Source organism: Vicugna pacos, chromosome 32 (genome assembly GCF_048564905.1).
Source record: "Vicugna pacos chromosome 32, VicPac4, whole genome shotgun sequence".
Classification (NCBI taxonomy): Eukaryota; Metazoa; Chordata; class Mammalia; order Artiodactyla; family Camelidae; genus Vicugna; species Vicugna pacos.
Window position 1 is genome coordinate 16540498 of NC_133018.1, and position 25259 is coordinate 16565756.

General features: G+C 47.2%; 1 protein-coding gene across 1 annotated transcript in view; it reads right to left on the minus strand.

The window, feature by feature from the left end:
* Positions 1-25259, minus strand: part of RPH3A (rabphilin 3A) — a 64490-nt gene that overhangs the window by 30714 nt on the left and 8517 nt on the right. The window contains exons 2-4 of the mRNA XM_072953313.1: positions 24985-25073; positions 21259-21270; positions 15425-15571 (exon numbers count right to left, since the gene is read on the minus strand). Coding sequence (XP_072809414.1) covers positions 15425-15571; positions 21259-21270; positions 24985-25055 — 230 coding nt within the window. The 5' untranslated portion in view covers positions 25056-25073. The remainder of the gene's footprint in view (positions 1-15424; positions 15572-21258; positions 21271-24984; positions 25074-25259) is intronic.

A 25259-nucleotide genomic window follows, 5' to 3' on the forward strand; every position in this document is an offset into this window, starting at 1 on the left:
TCCAGATCTGTTTACCTAATTGTCTACATGACGTCTTCATTTGGGTCTCAAACCTGTGCTTTCAACGGAACACTTCCTCTTGGCTGCTCTCCATCCCCACCCCCAGCAGACCTGCTCCCATTCTCAGGAAATGGCCCCCCTATCTGTAACTCGCTCTAACCAGAAACTTAAAGGGGCTTCCTGATCCCTCCTTCCCTGACATTCAGTGACCCAACCAAGTCCTAAGGTGTCTACCTCTTAACACTTCTGGAATCCACCATTTCTCTCCATCTTCACTTCCACCAAGCCACCAACATCTCTCCCCTAGAGGGCTGAAGTAACCTCTTAGTCTCCCTGCTTGCACTCATTGCCTTCTGCAATCTGTTCTCCCCACCACAGCCACGGTGGTACTCCTGAAACATAAATCTGATCATTCTCTATAAGACCTTTAGTTGGTTCCCATTCCAAGAGGTTTCCATGGCCCGGCACCAGATGAAACCTCCAACCTCTTCTCCCTCTTGGTCTTGCTTCAGTGTTCTAGTTCAGTGGTTGTCTAAGTGTGATGACCAGACCATCAGCATCAGTGTTACCTGGGAACTTGTAAGGAATGCAAATTCCTGGGCCCCACCCCAGGCCAACCTAATCAGAGACTCTGGCAATGGGGCCCGGCAATGTTTTAACAAGCCCCCCCAGGGGATTTTGACAACAGTTTGAGAATCACTGCTCTGGTTATTCTGGTCTCCTTTGAGTTCTAGTTCTCCTAACTGCCTCAGTACTTTCGCACATTCTGTTCCTTGTGCCTGGAATACAGCCTCGCCCAACATTACACATATTTGTGATCCCTCTCTCTGTCTCACACACACACACACACACACAATTTTTGTGTCTAGATTCCCCTTTTATCCTTCATATTCCAATGAAATATCACCTCCCCTTAGAAGACTTCTCTGACCGTCTGCTTTGTTTATTCTAATAGCAACCCTTCTGCATAGCACTTGTGCATCTGTAAATAATTGTGGGGTTTTCTACATGAAGTAATTAGTTAATTATGAGTCTGTATCTGGTTGCCTCTCTAGACTATGAGCTCCCCTGAGCCAGGGACATTGTCTGTCCTGTTCCCCACTGTGTCCCCACAGCCAGAACAGTGCCTGGTCCATAGTGAGTGTTCAGATGGGATGGTTGAACCCATGAATGAATGAACGAAGGCAGCCCACTTTCCAAATTTGGACCCAGCAAAACCAAGCTGAATTGAATGTCAAGTGACATATAATAACAGCTCATACTTATCTAGTGCTTATTACAGGCCTGGCATGGCACGAAGTGTTCTGCCACCCAACCCTAGAGGGTAGGCATTACTAACTAATAAGCCATTTTGCAGGTAAGGAAAGGGAGGCACAGTGCAGTTAAGTGACTTGCCCAAGGTCCCAGAGCTAGGAAGAAGCAGAGCTAAAACTGGAATCTCACGTGCGTTACGCTAGCTCCTCTCAGACTTAACGTGCACACAGTTCACACTGGCACCTTGTTAAAATGCAGATTCTGAGGCATCAGATCTGGGGTGAGGCCCGAGGTGCTGCTTTTATAGAAAACTCCCGAGGGATTCCACGCGGTGTTACTCGTCCCGGGGCGCACTCTGAACAGCAAGGCTGTGCGTAGTAACCACGCCCGTGGGGGCTCCTGCTGTGATCCTGGGCTGGGGGTGGGGGGTTGGTTTTTGACACTTCCCACCAGCCTGAAGTCATCTCCTTGCTTTTTCCTCAAAAAAAAAAAATCCTTATTGTTCCTGTTCCGACCACAGCCAGTGGACCCAGATGGAGCCGGACTCTGCTCACTCCTCCACCAACTGGCTCTCAGCTGTGGACACCACAGGCGTGAGAATCCGAGGGATGGGACAAGGGCATCACAGGCTGCAGAAGGTCCGTGGCCGCCCTGCCGCAGACACCTGCTGCCGACTCTCCCCACGGGCCCTCCTCGCTCCTGCCACCCCCTCAAAGTGCTCTGCTCTCTGCGTTATAAATAGCACCTTCTCCCTCTGTGTCTGCTCAACAGAGAGCCACTCTGCCCGAGGAGGAGCCAAAGGCAGCCTGTGGGGTCCGGGACCTCCGCTGTGACCCAGATGGTACGGAGCTGCTTCGGGAGGCAGGACCTCCCTTCCTCCTCCTCCTCGTCCTCCTCCCCAGCCTCCCCGTGTTTTCCCTAGAAATCATCTTTATAGGATGTTGGGAGGTGGCAGAAACCAGGAGCGCCCAGTCCTCAGTCTCAGAGCACCTAGAGTAACAGTAGCCAGCATCCACTGAGCACTTACGGTGAGCCAGGCACAGAGACAAGCACCCCACAAGGATTTCCTTCTTCCTTCCTTCCTTCCTTTTTTGTAGCTTTATCTTTTCTTTTCTTTTTTAACACCTTTATTGTGGTATGATTCCTGTACAGTAAGCTACACACATTTCAGATGTACAATTTGATGAATTTCGATGGATGTATCCACATGGATTTTCTTAATGAATCTTTCCAGCAGCACTGTAAACCAAGGACTAACCTTATCCCCATTTTCCAAATGAGAAAAGTGAAGCACAGAGAGGTTAAGTGATGTACCCAGGTCACACAGCTGGGAGGTGGAGAAAACCTGGATTCAGACCCAGGCAGTCTGCCTTTCGAGTCCCTGTCCTTACCCACACCTCACTGTCGCTGTCTCTAAGCAGAGCCACGGGGACCTCCTTGAATAGTCCAATCTCCACCCTGCTCGATTCTCTCACTGCTCGAGTCCCTACACCAAGGGACCCTCCATCACTGGTTAGTACCAAGTTGCACACGTGCAGTCACCCCAGCTGGTTCTGCCCCATCTGCCTCTGACTTCTCTGAGGACAAGACACAGAACAATTGTTCCATTATCTCGTTCCCCTAAAGCATCCCCCACATGGGGTTGAGAAATCTGGAATTTAGCCCTGAATTTTGCCTTTCTGGGCTTCAATTTCCTCATCTGTAAAAGGGAAGGTATTGAACTAAATCGGTGGTTGTCAAACTGTGCTTTTTGGCACCCAAGGGTTCCTTAGAGGCTGTTTTGGGGCCATTCAATTTAGTGGTACAGTGGGAGTGATTCTGAGGGGCCAGAATATCCCATTTCATTGGAGCACGTCTGCATTACCTCTTTCATTTGCTTGGACTGTTTAGATTTCCTTTGGGAAGTTGGTTCCATGGTTTAAAGAAACAGTTTGAAGTTGTCAGGAGTAGATAAATTTCAGGATGCCTTTCAATGCCATAGAATTACAAAATATTATGAGATAAGGAGGTAAGCTAAAGGAGGCAGGGGATGGTGACATATATTTTTCTTTTTCTATATACACCTTTGTTCTCATCTATTTTCCCCTCCACCCACTGCTCTAGCCAGAAAGTGGTTAGATTTTGCTCTTCTCATTCTATCAGTGGGGCAGGGATGGTGGGTGAAGAGTGGTTTCAAAACACAGAGAGAGCGAGAGGCTTGCCTTGGGTCACTCAGCCTGGGCTGGAATCTAATTCTCTGCATCAGTAAAGCATCTTTGCTCCCCCGCCCCCACCCTCCATGGCCTTCTGCCTCAAATCAAGTTCTGCCAACCCAGCTCAGGAAGAGGGCACGGGACAGACTGTCCAAATCTAAACTGAGCTGCACATTGCTCAGGAATCTCAGAAGGTTTACCTGCCTCCTCTCGGAAAATAAGGGCATGGATCCACCCACCACTTGCAAACCCACACTCTAGCCTGGCTACCAAGATGTCTGCTTCTTTTAGCACTCCATCCTAAACTCCAAAAAGCCCATTAACATGCATTGTACTGGGAGTGTCTCATTAGCTTCGATCACTGGCAGCAAATGGCATGGAAAAATAACAGATTTAAGATCAGTATTCAGATGTCTCAGCTTAGAGACACTTGCTATTTGTGAATAAAACACAGACCAATACAGAGGGAGGGATGTGGCGTGGGGGTGGGAGAGCCTCCTTCTCTGCTCAAAGATCGGGCTCAGCAGGAGGTGTCCTGTAGCCTGCCCGCTTGGACGTCCTCTCTGCGGCCCCAGATGTTAGGACTTCAACAAGGAGGGGCCCCAACAGCCAAAGACATAAACTTGGAAATAAAACTTTGCAGGAAGCTAAGTCCAGATTATGCCAAGGAAGACCGCACATCACAAATGGGTCTTCATCCTGGAGATAAAACATTTCCGTTCCTTCACCCCCAAAAGGAATGTTTGTTGTAACCAGTCTTGGCAGGAGAGACTATATGCATTATGAAAGATGTTTGGAACCTTCAATGCATGATAATCATCCAGAAAGAATTTTTAAAAATACTAACATATGAGGCCTCAACTCTTAAAACTTCTCAGCTATGGGTCTGGCTAAGCCCGGACACCAGTATTTTGGCATGCAGTCCTGTGGAGAGTCACCGCATGGGGGGATGTTCCCCAAATGTGTGGTCCACCTAGATCACCTGGGGAGAGTATTCCTCATTCAGACAATGATTCTGTGGGACCGGAGTGGGTCCTGGGAGCCTTGCATTTCGAAGTGACTCCCTGTAAGATCCTGAGTTCTTGGCCACACTTAGAGAGATGCTGCAGTAAGGAAAGACGTAATGGGACAAATCACACGAGTAAATGCTCTCCTTATTATGTTAAATGGGGGGAAAAAACCCCAAACCCAGGATGTAGAATTGTGATCATGATATGAGTTTGGGCTTGGAACCTGCTCATTTGTATAGTTTCATAGCGTGCACTGGGCCAAAAAAAAAAAAAAAGCTGGAAAGGAAACACACTGAAATGCAGTGATTACTCCCAGGTGGTGGGATTATGAGTAACTTTTATTTCCTTCTTTAAAGCCTTTGCGACTCTCTCCCCTTAAGCATTCAGTTAGCTGGACTCCTGTATACTTTCTTAACTTTCTACAATAAACACGTGTTATTTTGCATTAGAAGACAAAGTGCATTTTTGAAGACAGCAAACATGTAAGCCAAGGTTAAAAGACACGGCTTTGAATCCTACCTTTTATCCAGCCGACCTTGAAAAGGCCTTGTCCTCTGGGTGCCCTCTTTCCCAGACTATACGGTGAGGGGTTATTTGAGATGCCCCTCAAGGGTCCTCTCATGGGCAACATTCAGGGATTCTCAGATCCTGAGGCTGAAATATCAAGATTTCCCCTTGTGTTTTCAAACTGAAGCAACTTCAGTGGCAAAAAGAAGACCTGTCTGCATTGGCAGGCCACTTCTCTTTGCCTGTCTAATGCCTCCACATTAAGTGCCCAATTAGCTGGACACTGTAAGTGGCTGTCAGTCTCCACTTATGTCTTTACATGCCTGATTAACTTTATGACTACTACTCACGCCCCAGATCCAGGAAACACATCCATCTCCAGGCTGGGTGCTTAAGCGGAGCTGATGGATACTCAGTGAAGTTGGGTGGGCATCTCCCATTTCCCAGGATGCTCCAAGAGGGACCAGAAGGCTTATGCCCCCTCTTCTGGGCACCAGTGGACGACCTCTGGAGGTGGTGGGAAGCAGATCCCCAAGTTGCTCTGACCTTGCCGTCCAAATTGATGCAGATGGGCTATTCATTCTTTTGACGAATATTTATGAGTAGCTACCAGACAGAGAGGACCCAACAGAGAGCAAAACAGATGAGGTCCCTGCCATCATGGAGCTGGCGTTCTAGGAGGGACTCAGACATTATTCAAATGATCACATAGATCATCACAATTATGCTTGGAGTCAGTGCTCTGAAGGACAAGTGTGGGCAGCATGTGAGCTCACAAGTGAGGGACATGAGCAGTAGGATGGGGCCTCAGAGGAAGTGACTGTTGAGCTGAGACCTGAGGATGAAGAGGAGCTGGCCCAGGAAAGAGGGTGAGGAAAGCATTGGAAGGAGAGGGAACAGCATGTGCAAGGGACCTGACGGATGCTTAGCAGAGCTGGCGGCCTGGATGGCAGGAGAGGAGGCTGAAGAAGTGGGCAGGGGCCACTCCATGCAGGGTCTTGAGTCTAAGAGTGGTGGGACAGCATGAAAGGGCTTTACACAGAGGAGACTCCACTTCCCTATTTTGAGACAACACTGCACGTAGGAATGGAGTCCTTGGGACACCAGAGCAGTGAGAGTTTCCAGTGCTGCAGTGGGTCCAGGTAAAGTGAGGCAGGCAGGTGTCTGGACTTTGTCTACACGTGGGGCTGGACCAGGTCTCTTGAAACTACACGATTGTCCCCATCAGATCTCACTAGGCAGTGGTGGAAGTGGACACTAGCAGGAGGGCCATGAAATGCCACTGCCCGCTGCCCTCAGGCCTCAAGGAGACACTCTGGGTGTCAGTCTCAGCGTTGCTGTCACAGTCACCACAACCTGGTGGCTTAGACAACATATATTTAATATCTTAATAGTTCTGGAGATTAGATACCTGACAGGGTGTTGGCAGGGCTGCACTCCTTCTGGAAGCTCCAGAAGAAAATCTGTTCCCTTACCTTTTCTAGTTTCTAGAAGCTGCCTGCATTCCTTGTGGCCCCCTCCTCCACCTTCAAAGCCAGCTGCGTAGCATTTTCCAATCTTGCTATGACTCTGACCTTCCTGCCTCCCTATTATAAGGATGCGTGTGATTACACTGGGTCCCCTGGATAATCCCGGATAATCTCCTCATCTCAAGATTCTTAACTTAATCACATCTGCAAAGTCCCTTTGGTCATAGAAGTAACATATTCACAGGTTCCAGGGAGTAGGATGTGAACATCTTTGCTGCGGGGCAACACGTTATTCTAGATACCACACCCACATTCCTGCTCCGTCTGCCATCCAGGTTCTGTTTCCACCTGATTCAGGTCTGAATCAGATTCAAGTCTCCTCTCCGGAGCAAGGTTTGAGCAATTCCTCCCTGCCAGGCTGTGGATGTCAGACAAACCGGGCTTTGGACTCTGTGAGGTTCTAATCACCTTTTCCAGGTATCAACCTCAGGAAAACATAGATCTCTACACACACACACGACACACGCACGCACACACCCTGCATGCACAATCACTTTCAGAATTTAGAAATGTGAGGCAGTTTTGACTCCAGTGTTGGGATGTCCGTTCTGGAGTGACCTTGCCTGGGTCCGCTTTTGGACTTTGCTATTTCCTAGCTCTGTGACCTCAAGAAAGTTACTTCACCTTTCTGCGCCTCCATTTTTCATCTGTAAATTAGGGAGAACAAAGTCCTTGCCTCCTAGGATTGTTGCAAAGATAAAATGAGAGTGTAAATGCATGGAACATGATAACTACTCAGTCATGGTTGCTGCTAATTATTTCTTCCGGAAACTCGTGGCTTTTATAGCTCCCTGTCCTCACATTTTTTCTACGTAAACAGGGTTCTAAAATCTGCCCATGAAATCCATCTTTCTAAAGCTTTTAAAAGGGGCTGCAGTGACTAGAAACCGACAGGACTTGTGCCCATCTCTAAACACACATACACACACACACACACGGCCCATGTACCCACATGTGAGCACAGAAGACGCGTTCACGCACACGGCTGTACACACTCTGCTCTTGCAGGGAGCCCGGCGCCAGTTGGCTGCCTCGGGCAGACAAGGCTATAAGCCAACTGCAGACCTGACGGCTCAAGCTCTCTCAAAAAACCCAAACTGGTCTCGGAAACATTCAGGCAACTGCTTTCGAGCTTTCAAGCCAGTATTGCTGCAGTATCGCCATGAATGTTGACGAGAAGGCTAATGGACATGCAACTGCTCCAGGAAGCAGGCTTACTGTGGCACGCTGCAAGGCTGAGAATGGCAACCCGCCTGTGAAGGTGTGATGGGTTTACGAACCGGCATCTGAATTGGTGAGGGAAATGGCAGAAAGCTGGAGGTCCGTCAAGGATGGGATGGGGCCAGAGCAGGTGCCTTTAGAGCTGTGATCGACCGTGGTTACACAATGGTTTGTAAAACACAGCAAAGTGGGAGAGCAGATGTCATATTGTCTCTCCGTCTCTGTCTGGCTGTCTGTCTGTCTCTTTCTCACACACACATCCCATTAATTCCAGAATCCTGCTACTTTCCCCCTCACCCTAATTGCCAAGTTGAAGGGTGGTTATTACCATTAAGTTGATTAAAACTGGCATTTTCTGACGCCTAGACTGGTCCATCTGCTGTGAGCAGGGACATGGATGCTCTGAAGGGGGCTGGTCTGAGACTCCAATGCCAGAGTCTCTTAGGAACCTGTCCTCAAGCTGCTCTGTCATGAAGCCACGTGGCTGGCGTGCGGGGTGTGTGAAGTTCAGGCTCATTAATTTCCACTGTTGTTTATTACTGGTGCTACCTGGGGAGCTGTAGATTCTCATCTCTCTCCTTGATGAATTGGTGAATGGGATTCCTGTCTGGGCCCCAGCACCTTGGGGAAGGGGGTCACCCTGAGTCAGAGTTTGAGCCAAGAGAGACAGACAGCTAGAGGGCACCGCTGGACTAGGGCAGGGAGTCCCGCAAGGGAGCTGGGTCATTTAAACTCAATAAGAGCAACAGTTACCAGGTACAGTTCTAAGCCTCCCCCTGCATCGTTTTCCTTAAGCCACCTACAGTCTGTGAGGTCAGGTCTATTATTCACTCCCATTTTACAGGTGGGGAAACTGAGGCACACAGAGGGGATGTCATTTTTTCAAGGGCACGCAGCCTGAGAGTGGCAGAGATGGGACTGGAGGCTAGGTCTAGCTACCCAGGTGCTGTCACCTGCTTTAGAAGAATGAAGCCTTTGTTTCATTTCAGTGCTTACAGTTGGGGCTCTTTCTGACCCCTCCACCTGCCGTTTCCTGTTGTGGAAAGTAGAGCTGATAGAACGTGGTGCTGACACCCGGAGGGACAAGCATCATTGCGACAGAGAGAAATGAACTGTCCCAGGTAGGAAGGAATGTGTGCGACTGAACCAATTAACCCAAGTGAACATCTGAGACACCATGTAAATCACTGACTTCCCTGAAACCCTAAAGTCCTGTGTCAATTGTCTTCCGTACGTGCACCACCAAAAGGCAATGGGATAATGTGGAAAGACCCATTCAGGTTCAAAGTCTGGTTTGGCCATGTAAAGGCTGTGTGCCTTTGGTCAAGTATCTTAACCTCTCTGAGCTTCAGTTATCTCATCTGTGAAGGAGAGACAGAAATCTGTCTCGCCCTGAAGACTTCATGGGGATTAAAGGAAATATAACATATTTGAAAGTTCCTAACACAATGCGTGGCTGTACATGTTTCCCTCTCTGTAGAATAGCAGAACAGGACCCTAACCCCAGAGCCAGCCAGCCTGGGTTCATAATCCCAGTTCTACTGCTTACTAACTGTGTGACCCTGGGCAAGTTGCTTAACCTGTCTGTGCAATAGTTGCCTCATCTGTAAAATGGGAATAATAATAGGGCTTAACACATAGGGTGTTGTGAGGGCTACGTAATGAATCTACACAAAGCTTTGGGTACAGTGCCAACACGTGGTGCTTTGTAAGCCTGGGCTCTCATTCTTTCCCTAGAAGTTGAGTATGGTTGCAGGGAAATTCTCGTTTGTTTCTTTTTCCTTTTTTGAACCACTCAACAAAAGGACTAGAGCACTGGTTCTCAACAAAGGGTGATTTCATCCCTCGGGGGCACGTGGCAACATCTGAAGACATTTTGGGTTGTCACAGCTTGATGGGACGTTACTACAGGCACCCAGTGGGTGGGAGACAGAGATGCTACTAAGAAACCCTACAGCGCAGGGGACAGCACCCACCACAGAGAAGGATCTGTCCTTAGATGTAAATAGTGCTGAGACTGAAGAACAGATGAGGTCTGGGAAGCTGCGAGGTTCAAATCATTCAAGGAGAGGCGGGTTTAGGATTCATTCAACATGTATTCATCTGCTCTTTTAGGCCAAGCACTGGGCTGCTTAAGGAATTAAGAAGGCTTCCGTTTTCATCTTGTACAAACAGAATTGAGGCTGGAGGGCATCAGAAGGCACTGATCCCATCCCTGGGAAAACTGAGGTACCACTCAGTAGCTCTCAACACTGGGGGGGGGGCGGTTCAGAGTCCCCCCAAACCTGATAAAATCTATGAATATTTCTTCTAAAAATATGCACAGACACATGTATAACTATGTCTATGATATCAGGATGCCCCAGAACCCCTGAGTCCTACCCACAGAATGTCTAGGACTCCAGGTCAAAAAAAAAAGAAAAAATGGCAGAGGCGGGGTTCTTCCTTCATAGAAAGAGGAGAACACGACCTGGCTTAGTGTCAGCTTGTCAAACCATAGGAAAGATGCCTACCGAGTTAGATGCAGCGAATTCCAAGCATTATTATTCACTTCTCCCTCTGTCCACATTTTGGAAAAATTCTGTGCCAAAATATCAGGGATGGTGCAACTGAGACTAAGGGACGTGATAGGATTCCAACAGATTCTGTCAACGACAGGTCTCCCCGTGTCTCTCCGACTTCCTCCTCCATCACAGTGTCTGGGCACCAAGGTTAATAACAAATCCTAATGACTTTTTCGGGCCCATCTGCTGAGGGACGTTGACCTCAAATGGAAGCCACCCGACTGCCTGTCCCCTCGGAGGCAGAATACAGGAGCCTTTGTGAGGCTCTGGATAGAAAGAAATAGAATAAGGACACAGAGGAACCTACCACTGGGGGGAAAAAAAAAACAGAATAAAAACAAAACCGGCACATACAAATTTCCCCAGGCAAATGTTTAATTCCAGACTTAATATGTTCAAAAGCCCTGTGGATACCCCCTGGGTGCCTGTCACTCACAAAGGCCCCTTCGCACTCTCTGGAGAAGCACTCAGCAGGGGTGTTTGTATAGCCTGGCATCTCTGGCCACAGCTGATTTGATGAGGGGTGGGGACTCAGGGTGACCTGGACCAATCAGGGTTCCTTCCCTGGGAATTTGGAATTAGGACTAAGAAGAGCTGTAAAGCTGGTGAGGGGTAGCAGGAGTGTATTTTCTAAGATGGGGGGTGAGAAGCAGAACTTTCATGAGGCTGGGCTGCGTTCTTGCCCTTGGATCCCTTGAGATGTCTCTGAATCCTTATATTATATCCCCGCTTTTGCCTAATGGGATAGAGTTTCCAAAAATGGCCACCACTAACAGCCTCCTTCCCTGGATGCATGTTTCCACAAGGAGATGGGATCTGCTTCTCCTCTCCAACAGAATGCAGTGGGGTGATGCCCTGCCTGACTCTTAAGATCCTGGCTCTTAAGAATCCTGGTGACTTCCATCTTTGCTCTCTTGGGATCCAGCTATCATGGAAAGGAGCTCAGACTAGACTACTGAATAGGGAAGGATTCCACGGAGAGAGAGGGGCTGCATAGAATGCCCTGAGGCACCGATAGGGAATCGGAGCTTTCCAGGCCCTTCCAGTCCAGCCCAGCTGCCAGCTGAGTGCAGCTGAGTGCAGCTGAGTGAGTGACTCCAGCTCATGCCACACGGAGCAGAAAATCCACCCAGCAGAGCCCTGCCTGAACTCTTAACCCACAAAATCACTGAAAATAGTATTCTGTTGGTGTTTGTCGCCAGTAAGATTTGGGTGGTTGTTATGCAGCAGTAGAGAACTGAAACAACCTGGCTGGAATTAATTTCCCTTCGTGCCAGCTAAGTGTGCTAACTAGTACGGGTGGTCTATAGCAGTCAGGGCATGCGTGATAAACTCTGAGATCCCAGCGAGCCTTGAATAAGGAATGTGAGGCAAAATGAGGCTCTTTAATGCGTTTCCCTTCTGGCCACCTTCTCTGTCTCCAGGGATGCGGAAGACAGCAGAGCTGGGTTGTGGGCCGAGTGGTGAGGGAAGGTTTAGACACCCTCCTGCACAGAAGCAAAGAGGCTCCAAGGTGAGAACCGGCTCTGGTCTGCTGCCTCGTCTGGAGGTCTCCAGGGGGCGGCTAACTCCAGCAAAACTGCCCCAGGGAGGCAGCACCTGCTGGGAGACCTGAGGGTGATTCTCCCCCTGGAACTCTCAGAGCCACAGGATCACAGAGACTGTCTGGCAGCTTTGAAGATACAAACAGGTTAATAAGATCTGGAAGGAATCATGGGGCCAAAACAGAAGGGATTCTAGCTTCCAGCTCCCCAAATGTCCCCTCCAAACCTGAGCTCTAAAAATTTCTATGTTTTGCAGAGTCTAAGAATTTGAGGACAGGCCTTCAGGAAACGCACACAATAGTTAAGAGCATAATCCTGAGAGTCAGCCAGACTGGGACATATATCTGGGCTCTGTGTGACCTTGGACAAGTGAGCTAACCTCTCTAAGGCTCAGTTTCCTCACCTGCATAATGGGGATAATGATAGCACCAACTGAGACAGGGTTGAGAGGAGCAGTTTGTGAGTTAAATCCACATGAAGTTTTTAGGTGCAGTATTGGGCACATAGTAACTGCTCAATCAATAGAAGGTACCCATTGTAATGATGGTTTATTATGTAAACAAGGATTTCACCTGCCTCCCAGACGACTTAACTCAGGTAATAGAAAATAAAATCCAGCCTTACAGAGCTAGTGTCTGGATCCAGAAGGGGATGCAGATACATCTGCAATTTTAAAAGATAGAAGGAGCTCATTTGCTCTGAGCAGTGCCACCAACAACGTGATACGGGGTCCTCCACCAGACACCCCCAAATACTGTCGAGTCAGATCAGGAAGGATCCTGAGGCTCAGTCTGCCCTGCCTCGTTGGATGGGTGGGGAAACTGAAGCCCCCAAGGCTCATTAACTGAGCCTCAGGCTGTGGAGTGGGACCCTGTGGCACCCCGTTTTCAGCCTCGCTCTGTGTCTGATGTGTTCTCTCCTTTCATCTGACTCCACTCTGATCCTCTCCAGGCGAAGCATGGGTAGAACAGGAATGAGGGCAGGTTCGAGCTCCTAAAACACAAATAGCACAGGGTTTGCCTCCGGGGATGCTACCAGTGAGGGCTGGCAGCTGGGAGGGTCCAGGAAGCAGCCGCAGCCAGAATCCTCCAGGATGTCCTCCCTACTCCGGCAGAAAACCTACTGTCTCAGCAAAGCGACACTCTGTCACCAAGGGCTTGGCCCCAGCTTCCTGGGAAGGCCCTCAAATCTCCTTCCAGGGAAGCCAGGGGCTTGCCAAACAGGAGTCTCAGACATAATTCTATAACAGAGGCCTTGGCCAGTGTAAAAACCTGAAGTTCTGCAGCAAATTCATCATTAAATGATCGTCACCATCAACAGAGCATGTACTCTGTGCCAGGCACTACGATAATCCTCTGCAGGCTAATTAAGCACTCACTGGAAGTGTGTGCTAATGTTATCTCCATTTTGCAGATGAGGAAACTGAGGCATGGGGTGGTAAAGTGGCTTACCTGAGGTCACAGAGGGAGTTAAGTGGAGGAGCTGGAATGTGAACCCAGGTCTCTCTGACTCTGGGGCCCCAGGGAGGCCACTGTGCTTTTGCACCACATCACAGGCAAGACATGGGGGACAAGGTAGGGGACTCATGGTCTAGAATGTTCAAACTAGAATCTGCTCAGTCCACAGAGACTCCCCTTAACTTTACACCCAAAGGCAGCCCAGTGGCCACGTTAAGGCAACGTGGTTGGCACCTCTGCCCACAGCTGACTGACAAGGGGTAGAATCTGATATAAACAGAAGCCAGCTGATCAGAGTGACTTCTCTGGGAATTTGGACTCTTAACTATAAAATTCTAAACTCTCCAGCATCTTGGCCATAGGAGATGGAGAAAGAAATGTGTGTGTGTTCGGGGGGAGATGGACAACATTGTCTATCATGTTTACTCATTCACTCAACAAATATTTTACTGCACACCTACTATGTCCTAGGTCTGGGGATTCAGTGGTGAACAAAATAGGGAAGAATCTCTACCCTCAGGAATCTTATAATCTAACAGGTGGAGAGATACAATAATCTAAATGTATAAAATACGAAATGTTAGCAGGGGGAAGTGCTATGCAGGGAAAAGGTTGACAGGAGTTCTTGCTTCGAAGCAAGGATTTAGCATCCATATCCTCCCTTCCCGCAAGGCTGAGGCCCATTGTTGGTCGAAGTGAACACACACACTCACACACCTCTAGCCTGGACAACTCCTCACTCCTGATTTGCTTTAAAAAGCAAAATCAAAACTCAACCCTATAAGTAGACCCCTCCAGACCTAAGCCTTTAGCAACCCCCGAGGAAGCTGGCAGAGGGTCGAGCACGAAGCTGACTCAGCCTGAGACAGGTTATTTGTCACTTGTCACCAGCACCTCTGATCTCCCCAGTCCACCCGGAATCAAATTATCTGCAGAGGCTTAAATCAAAGGCACCCACTTCCTGTGTGTTCATAACATCATTTTCCATCCAAGAACCTTGTTAACCCCCAGCTGAGTGTGTGGGTAGGGAGATAAAAGGGCCCCCCAGTGCCCACATCAGCTATAAGCAATTGGTAAAGGCTGCCTCCCAGCAGCAGGATCTGGGGAGGAGGCTGGAGGAGGAGGAGGGGGCACCCCCTTCTCATTTCCCATTCAAGATTCAGTCCTGGAGGACCACTCAGTGGCCTCCTGCCTCCTGGCAATGGAAGTTTCCACCTATGCCAAGACTCCCTTCTCCTTACACACATTCGCCCTCCTCTTCTCCCAGGCCCCCCCCACCTCTTTCCCCGACTCCGATGATCTCCCACATCCCCCTCCCCGCTGCTTCCCAAGCCCACCTACATACCCCTTCCTCCCCCCCTCACACCGTCCCGGCTCACTGATGTGTCCCTCTCTGACACACACACACATCACATCCTTCTCACATCCCGTGTCTCTCTCCCATACGTGTTTTTGTATCTCTGCCCTCCGAACCCCACTTTTCCCCTTCTTCCTACCATGCGTTAAAACACAAAGCATGACCAGGCCTGGGCCAGGAACCACACATGCTTCATTACACTCACTCCTTACGACCATCCTGTGGGCTGCTCACTGCTATTTCCCCCACGCTGTGGGAGAGCAAACTGAGGCTCAGAGACGTGAAGCAACGTGCCCGGGATCCACGGCCGGCAAGTGGGGAGCTGGGATGGAGCCCTGGGCTCTTCATGTCCAGACCCACCAGGCTAACCTCTGCTGCCTCACACGCAGGCTCCCTTCAGGATGGATATCTCTAATTCTCTCAAATAATTCCTTTCAGACGTGCTCTCTCTTTGACATAGTGTCTCTTTGACGCATCCTTTCTCCTCCTTATCGCCAATCTCCCATCCCCCTATCAGGAGATTCCCCCTCCCCACCAGCCAAGAACCCACCTCCCCCTCCAGCCCGCAGTCCAGTCTCTCCTTTATTCTCTTTCCCCTAGCCCAGCTCTCCCAGCTCATGCAACAGGGATTCCAGTTCTGCCCGGGTGGGTGGCTCAGCATATCACAGATCACAGATGACAAGCCCCAAAGGCAGCTCGTGCTGCCCGACCCCAGCACACCCTGCCTGGGCAGCATGGCCCCCTGGCCCTTGGTGGCTCTCAGAACGGTTGGGAAGCAACAGGTCTCACCCGATTCGCTCCTGCTCCATCTCTTCCATCTTCTCGGCACGAGCAATCACCCTGTTGATGATTTCCTTCTCCTCATCGGTCAGCTCTTCCTGCTTCCTCTGTCGGTCGGGCTGACCACTGGGATGGACAGACCATCCCGTCTGAAGCCTGAAAGGTAATTTGGGAAGGCGTGAGGCTGGAGAGGGAGTCGGCAGTGTGGAGTAGTGGTTAGGCTCTAGTCCCTGGAGTCTGGTAAACGTCACCTCAAATCCCTGCTGGGAGACTCTGAGCAAAAAATATCCATCTCTCAGAGCCTCAGTTTGCTCCTCTGTACAATGGGACACACACATCTCCCTCCTAGGGTTCTGATGAGTTCATTTCTTAAAAGTGCTCAGCACATGGCAGGCACTCTGGAAGTGGCATTTGCAGGAAGTTCATGGAAACCTGGAGGATAATGGTGTTCTCAGGAAAAGAAGCTTCTACAGCTGAAGTGGAAACACTTCTGGGAGGGTGGCCTGAAGCCCTGGATCCTGGTTGACCCCAGCCCCCTCCTGGCACAAATAAGTTTGGTTTGGGCCACAGAGTTTTAAAAAATTACGAGTGGGCAGTGTGCCTGAGGATGTGAAGGAAGATCAATATGCTAGCCAGCCTACAAGATGGTCCCCAAGGATCTCTGCCTCCTGGTATTCACACCTTCCCTATGTTGTCCCCTTGTACACTGAATCCCAGCTGGCCCTGTGTGACCAGCTAAATACAATGGCAGTGACAGCAGGTGACTTCCAAGGCTAAGTCACAAAACATATTGCAACTACTGCCTTGGTCTCTTGGGTCATTCACTTGAGAGGAAATCAGCCGTCATGTCATGAGGACTCTCAAACAGCCCTGTGTGGAGACGAACTGAGGCCTCCAGCCAACAGCCAGCACCAGCTTGCCCCTCCATTCATTTCCTGCCTTACAAAGCAGCTCAGTGAGAGCACCGGTGAGATACTGGGCCTCATACCCAGTGGAGACCCTTTCAAGGGCACCTTCCCACAACTCACAGTCTGGTCAGGGGTACAGTCAGCCACGGGTCAGACCTGAAGCCAATGCCTCGCACCCCACCTCACAACTCGCTGGGGTCAGCACACACAGGAAGTGTACGACTCCAGAAACATACGCAGGAGTGGGGGTTCCCCAAGAGGCCCTCCTAGGATAACTGCCTCCATCTGCAGATGAGCAGAAGGCCTGCTGGAGGCTGCCAGCCTCTCTCCAGACCCCGCCCCCTCCCTCTGCTCCAAAACACACTGTTGACAAACACCTCATCCAGTGTTTGAAAATGTCACCAACTGATCTCAGTGGGGACTCGCAAGCCTCCTGTGGATTTTCATGTTTTAATTTCAAAAGCAAACAGAGGGAAATGAGATGGTTTTTCATACCAAAGCCTTTGCTCTCAAGGGAGAGCATGGCCCATCTGGGCCTCTTCTGGGCTGGGGAGCGCTGTGAGCATGGAGACTCTGAGGGTGCTCCCATGACAGGGCAGTGGCGCCCTTGCCTCTGGGCACAGGATTCCAGCTCCACGTCCTTAAGACCAGAGTCCAGTGTTGGGATCTTATTAAAGTATTGGACAAGTTACTCAGAGAACCATGTCAAATCCGGCAAATGCCCAGAGGGCCTACTGTGCGCCAGCGTGAGCCTTCCTTGACCGGGTGGAGTTCAAGTTTGGAATCTTGTGTCTGTCGCTTATTAGCAGTGTGCACGGGGGCTCAGAACCACTCTGACTGTCAGTTTCCAGATCTGATAAGTGGGAACGATGTCATGCCTGTTCCTGCTGGGACCCTCAGAAGCTACTCCTGACCCCCAGTGGCTGCATGAGGACAGACTCCTGGCTTATGGCTGGGACAGGTCCGGGCGAGGAGGGCTGGCCCGTCTCCACTCTTATTCACATACTTAGGTCAATGCTTTCTGGAGAAATCAGTGAAGGGCACCTGCCTCCCAGTCCCTAAAACTGTCTAAGCCATGGTTTTCAACCTGTCATCTGTAGTTTCCCTGGAGGGTCCTCAAAGGGCTGCAGGGGAGTGGGCCGTGGAGGGACAGAGTGGGCAGGGACCCAGGCCCTCCAGCCCAGATGGCAATGCTGGGGTCCCAACACTAGCAAAGCAAGGATAACAGGAAAGAAAGAAAAGAAAAGAAAAGAAAAGAAAGAAAAGAAAAGAAAAGAAAAGAAAAGAAAGAAAGAAAGAAAGAAAGAAAGAAAGAAAGAAAGAAAGAAAGAAAGAAAGAAAGAAAGAAAGAAAGAAAGAAAGAAAGAAAGAAAGAAAGAAAGAAAGAAAGAAAGAAGAAAAGAAAAAGAAAGAAAGAAAGAAAGAAAGAAAAGAAGGAAAGAAAGAAAGAAAGAAAAGAAAGAAAAGAAGGAAAGAAAGAAGGAAAGAAAGAAGGAAAGAAAGAAAGAAAGGAAGAAAGAAAGGAAGGAAGAAAGAAAGAAAGGAAGAAAGAAAGGAAGGAAGAAAGGAAGAAAGGAAGAAAGAAAGGAAGGAAGGAAGAAAGGAAGAAAGAAAGGAAGGAAGGAAGAAAGGAAGAAAGAAAGAAAGGAAGAAAGGAAGGAAGAAAGGAAGAAAGGAAGAAAGGAAGAAAGAAAGGAAGAAAGGAAGAAAGAAAGGAAGAAAGGAAGAAAGGAAGAAAGGAAGAAAGAAAGAAAGAAAGAAAGGAAGAAAGAAAGAAAGAAACATAAGAAAAAATTACAAATTAAAAAAAAATTTTAGTATTTGACATTTAATAAAAGCATGAAATACGGTTTATTGCATTGATGACCGCAATACTTCACCCTTCTAGGTATCCATACCCTTTGCCCTATGAATTTGAAACTGCTCCCAGTAGAAGGTCAGAGTCTATTTCCTTACCCCTTGAATCCTGCCTGGATCTGAGGCTTACTTTGAGTAATAAAATGCAGGGGAGAGAGGCTGTGCCGTCCGGAGGCTAAGCCTGCAAAGGCCTTGTGCGTTTCTGCTTATTCTTACAGCCCTGCCACCACCATGACAAAGAGCCCAGGACAGCCTGTTGGAGGACAAGAGGCATGTGGAGCAGAGCTGACTCACTCCAGCCCCCTGCCATCCTAGATTAGCCAACCCTTTGATGAGCAAGTCCAGCCAAGATCAGAAGAGCTACCAGCCAAGCCCAGATTCCTGACAATAAACAACTGTTCTATGCCGCTGAGTTTTAAGGTGGCTTGTTACACAGCAAAAGATAACTGATACACTATCCACTCTGGCAGCAGCAACAAATTAAGTGAAGCTTGTTAAACTCCCCACATTTATTTTACAGTTTGGTATTGTTTTAAATTACAGTTGCATAGAGTGAACCATGGTATGCTTAATGTTTTCAGCCACTAAAGTTCTGTATCCAGCTCCACTCTTTACCTGTCTTATATATTTAGCTTCAGAATAAAATATTTTTCAAAGAAAGAATTTTGCTGCTAACAAAAAGTCTGAGGATCACTGCAGCTGACCCGCTTATCTTCGGTATGCCTGGTGCTCAGAGGACGGACGGGAATTGCCAAGAAAGATGACTGGAGAGAGTATGGTCCGAGGCTCGAGAAACCAGCATTCTGGATGTCCTTCACCCTTGACCTGAATGCACCTGCTTAGGTGCATCTAGAGATGGTCAGAAGGTACCCTCCCACTGAAACCAGCATCAGTGGCCTCTAATACAAAAGGAAATTAGTCCAGATGGAAGCCCCTCACAGACGTTTTCCCCCTAAAACACGGCAAAGGGCAGACTCCCCCTCCTTCCTGCCTCCCACCTAGATTCTTCATTTCATGCACACAATAGTCACGTAATAAATACCCACCAGATGTCTCTATTAATATATTATAACTCCCAAAAGGAGTGGGATGATGGAAATGCTGTCAGGGCATGAAGGCTCTGAAGCATTAAACAGCAGTAGTGTGCAGAAAATTAATCTTTTTTCTTTCTTTTCTTCTTCTTATCCCCTCCCTTCCCCCAGGATGCCGGCATAGGCAGGTGTCAGCAGAAGTCTCTTCACAGCTCAGTGAATGAGATTTTAATGAATCCTGAAGAGGAGGGGGGTGTGGGAGGAGGGGCTTCTATATCACAAAACATTTCACACAAGCCCTGCTGGCATAGAGGCCCCCTCCCAGACGAAAGAGGGTGCTGAAAGGATGCTGTGGTCCCCCAACCCCCTTCAGAAAGCTAAGAGGATCTCGGGATCCTGATCATCTTTTAAGCCAGAATGAGTTCCATTCAGTTTTTCTAAAAATTCCACGCTCTCTCTCATATGTGGACTTTGCACATGCTGTTCCTTTACCTGGAACTCCTCTGTTTCTTCTCTATCTGCGCCTCCTTTACATAGTCTCAGCTTGCACATTACTTCTTCCAGGAAGCTCTCCCATCATCACCCAAAGTCTGGGCTAGGTGCCCTTCATTGTGCTCCCTCCAGCCACTGTGATTCTGCTAGTGTCGCTCCATGCACAATAAAATGTATTTGTTGGTGACTGGCTGTTTGTTTGTTTGTAAACCCCTCTAGACATCCACTCAAACTTTGGCCAAACCTGTATTCCTGGTGCTTAGCACAGCGCATGATACGTAGTAAGCCCTGGGTGAGTGTTAGAGAAGGAAGCAAGGGAGGATGGGAGGAGGGGAGGAGGAGGAGGAGGGAGGGAGGGAGGGAAGGAGGATGGATATACACTCTACCTTTCAACTTTCAGCATTCAGGGAGTCTTAAGAGCTTGGGACCCTCTGAAGTCATGAACTTCTCTCTTGCGATGTTCTTATTTACAATCGGACAACATTTCAGCATCTCTTCCTAGCGTGTCTGAATAATATACTCACCATCTTCATAAAAAGATCTTGCCTGACCAGAATCTTACCACACCATGTATACACGCACTCATACACAATGTATGTGTATGTGTGTGTGTGTGTGCGCGCGCGCACATATATACACAATAGGGTAAGGCAAGGTTGTGATCCACACCTTCCTCTGACTTCATCTGCTGCTTTACAGTTGACAAAACTTTCTCATGCATCTCATTTGACTGTACCATCTCCCGGTGAGGGTGAAAGTTCAGGGTTACCATACCCATGTAACAAAGGAGATGGCCTGGGCTCAAGGAGGTGGAGGGCAGTGCCCTAAGGCCACACTGACATTGAGTCCCAGAGCAGGACTCAGACCTGGGTGTTCTGAGGCCAGACCGAGCATTGTGCTTGTGGCTCTGTTATAACTTCCCCATCACGGGGAGGGTAAAAATGACCTTCCCCTAGTTTCTGACTGTGCACACACAACCAAAGCCCAGTGTGCTTTGCAGCCTGACTGTTCATTTATTGGACCCAGCATCCAATCTGTCATGCATATTTAGGAAATGAGTCCAAATTAAAACACAAAAGTTATGAGCAAAGATCGGACCTCTGAGTCAAAGTCATTTCACTGGGAAATCAGTCTGACCTCCCATGAGGTGACAGAGAACAGCACAAAACTTCCCACAAGCTCTGTTCTGTTCATCACCATCTTTGACTGATGATGGCAGCTATTTGAGTTAATATTTTCTTTATCTAAGAACAGTGTTCCCAGGCAAAATGCTGCAGGAACAGAGGCACAGGGGGTTAATAAATTTGCTGAACCCCACAAGTTACCCACAAGAATTCAGCTGAGAGTTCTCCTAAGGAATACTTTCCATCCTTCTATCGAGATTTTTTTCTTGAAATTTCATAATTTTTTTTCTGAAGAGGAGTGTTTTTTTTTTAAAGATACATAAAATTGCTAGTTCCTCTTTGAATCATCTCTCTTTAGGGGCAAGCCACTTTGATGAGAAAAGGGATAAAACTCAATCTGTAGAAAAATAAAAGTATCATAAAGTACTCACTGTTCTTTGTCACTGAAGGCAGGCAAAGAAAGGAGAGAAAGAAAAAAATGAATAAAGTTAGGGAGAAAAATCTCATAACAATGCCAACACTGTCTGGATGCAACGCCACACAGGTTAAATTACAATGACCTATTTCTATTTTTTTTCCCAGTCATTATTCTCTTATTCCAGCACATCTAAAATGAGACTGCTGCAATGTATGTATGTATCCAATGTGTATAATCTACAGCTTTGATTAAAATGATCAATTAGTTCAACTTATTAATTAACCAATCTGATCATTTACGTATTTGAATGATGGGTTTTTTTGGTGAGGCACCAAAGAGGAGTCACTTAATGGTAACAGGGCCACCATCATTCTTGGTTTCAAACACTGGGGGATAAAGAGCACATTGGGGTAGGGCAATGAGCCCTGAACAGTAACTGGACCTCCCAAAGTAGACTCTGCAGTGCCCCATTTGGGGATGTGGGTCCTCTCATTCTAAAAAGAAGACCAGCATCTTCATTTACTAGATGCACTGCCATGTCTTCTCTTCATGCCTCAGTTTCCACCTCTCATCTCTGGTGCTCTCCGGCTTGCAGACTTGAAAGCTATAGAGAAATATCAGAGACCAGCATTTCTCCCCCTTATTCCCAACACAGAGAGCTGAACCACTGCCCCGCCCGTGCAAGAGGCAGATGCGTTCACTTCTTTCAAACACAATCACAATTATGTTCCCAGCACCATCGTTACATTCAAGGAGGCTGAGAGAGGATGGCATCTGAAAAATCACAAAAGCCGTAAATGTATCTGGCCGGCCAGCAGTTAATTAAGACTAGATTTCCTAATTTCCTGGAGAAAGACATTAGAAGCATCTGCATTAGCACATCACCACTGCAGCAGACTAGACAGCATGTGTGGTGACTATAATTCACCCATTAGCATTTATTGGAAAATAATTTTAATATCTGAAGAAAATGCAGTAGTAATCAAGCCAGCCGGATGCACTCAGAATGCCAAGATGTTTCACAGGAGCCTGGGAGCACTTTAATGAACCTGCAGCCAGACCCTTTGAATAATTCTAATTTAATTGTAAGGCAAATTGTTTGGCTTCATACTGACTAAAGTAAACTCTGATGGATGGGATTTTAATTAGCTGACATTTCTTAAATAAAATAAGTATTTTACCCCATCCACCTTCAGGCAACTGTTTATAATACAGGCATATAATTTTTGGCTGATAGAATATTCTCTGCCAAATAAGTTTGGCTTCAAGAGGACATCATGGGAAGGGCTTGGAAACTAGAAGTTTCCTTTCAAAAAGGAAACCAGCAGAGTTCAATGATGTCTTCAAAACTGTAAAACTCGTTGAACTGGAGGAGGTTTTAGGTAGAAGCAGTGAACAGAAGTAGTGCTTCAGACAGTATGAGTAGACTAAATATTCCAAAAACCCTTCACCAATGTATAATTAGGGTCTCGATAAATGAGGGCAAATCATTTTTTTTAATGCGGTTCTAGGGCTGCTAGAAAGTAAGGGAATTCTCCTACATTCCTTCCCCACTTCAAAATAAATAAGCAAAATTGACTTCCTCAAAGTAAAAAAGCATTTCCTCTTCAAAAGACTCTGTTAAGAAAAAGGAAATGCAAGTCATAGACTGAGAAAAAATATGTGCAAAATACATCTCCAAAAAAGGATTTTAACCTATAACATTATGGAAAAAAAACTTGTAAAACTTAATAACAAGAAGATAAATGACCTGACTTTTAAACGGACAAAGTATTTGAACAGACATTTTAACAAAGAGGTTATATAATGGCAAAATTACATGAGAAGATATTCAACATCGTTAGTCATTAGGAAAGTGCAAACTAAAATCTCAGAACAAATACCACTCCGCACACATTAGGATGGTTAAAATGGAAAAGACTAGTCATATCAAGTGTCGGTGAGGAGGTAGAGACACAGAACTCTCACACGCTTCTGGTGGAAATTTAAAGTGGTACAACCCATTTGGAAAACAGTTTGGCAGTTGCTTAAAAAGTTAAACATACCTGTACTATACCACTGGGACCTTCAACTCCTAGGAATTTACTCAAGAGAAATGAAAGCATATGTCTATACAAATTTTATTTGTACTAGTTCCAAACTGTAAACAACCTAAATGTCCATCAATAGATGAATGGATAAACAAATTGTGGTACATCCACACAACGAAATATTATTTGGCCATAAACAGGAATAGACTATCGCTATGCAAAACAATATGGATGGATTGTGAAATAATTATGCCAAGTGAAAAAAAGACATCTCCCCTCAAAAAAGGAGTACAATACTGAATGATTCCATTTATATAAAATTCTAGAAAATGCAAACTAATTTATAGTTACAGAAAGAAGGATGGGAAGGAAGAGGGGGGGCAGGAAGGAGAGGCTGCAAAGGGGAATGAATATACACACATGTGTAAAAATGATCAAATTGGACTTTAAATGTGTACTGTTGGAGGTACATTAATTTTAACTTTATAAGGCAGTTTTTTAAGAAAGAAAAAGAAAACCCAGCAAACTGAATCCAGAACAGGGAGCTATGAGCAAGGTGCGGAAGCTTAATCTGAGACCCCCACTTTGAGTCAGGACCCTCCAAAGGAGCTCAGGTCATCCTGGGTGAGCACACCTGATTCCTGGCAGAAGCAAATGCAAATCTGTCTGAAAAAAAATATTCCCAAGGTAGATCCCCAGGATTCTCACAGACTGAGCTCACAATAAAAAATTACCAAGCATTCAAAGAAACAAGACCTTATGAGTGAAAATCTGCAGGAACGATGAACTTAGATTATCAGGGGCTTCAGGCAGTGATGTGCTGGTAAATGTTTAACAGTTGAATCTCTGCAGAAAAAAAGCCCCCACTGTGGCTGATTGTGAGTACCTCCACAAGGCCACTAAATGCAGAACTGGGAAGAAACATGCAGTAGTATACTGTTACATAGTATTTCACCATACAGATATAAAAGACACCAGTAACAGAGAATAACAAAATGTAGTAAAATAATTAAGAAGTGGTTAATGTTGAATAGTCACTACTTTTGTGTTTAATATCATTTAATTATAAAACCATATAACTTAATTTTTAATAATGGCCATGTTTAACAACTGACTTGCAAAATTCCTGAAAATTTAACATCAGTTCTCCTGAGCCACCATGGTGTGGATCCAGCACACCACTGATTCAGGTATAATAATTACTGGGTGCAGAATGTAAAGTTACTTTGATGTGGAATTTTCCAATTTTTAAATAATCAGGCCAAAAATAAAAAACACCTTTCTGCAAGTCAGAGTCGGCTGGTGGCCTGCCAGTTTGCAACCTCTGATCCAGTCCAACCTCCTTACTTAATTGATGAGGAAACTGAGACCCAAAGAAGGGAAAGAGATTCACTGATGATCACTCAGGACACTAGCTCAGACCAAGAAGCAACCAAGTCTGATTCTAACCACCAGGTCTGTGCTCTTTCCAGACCACCTCTAATTTAGGGCACAGAGCTCAGAATTTAATCTTGTTACTCCAACCTTGCAAAGCAGTAGAATCAGTGGAGAAGTGTCCATGACAGAACTCCCACCAGGTTCTTTTCTCTCTCAGCCCCAGGGGGGGGAAATTCTATTTCTTTCCTTGCTCTTCCTTTCCTCCTCCAAGTGCAGATCAGGACCTCATTGCCCCCAAAGCAAACCGCTCCCAAGAAGACCCAGCAACTTACTTTGACTGAAGGGGTCGGTCACTGGGACACATCCAACGATTGGAGTTGTTGCTGAACACGGTGTCAGTCATGGCAGAAGTCTGGTGCTCCTGGAAAACGTAAGCCCGGAAGAGCATCACACAGTTATCCAATCGCCTCTTACTTCTCAGGACCCTGCTCTATGCCAAGCACTCTGGGGGATACGGAGAAGAAATGGAACTACATCCAGCTTCTCCACTTTCCAGATGGGGAACCAAGAGGGGAAGTGACCTGCTGGAGTCACAGCCCCCCTGTGG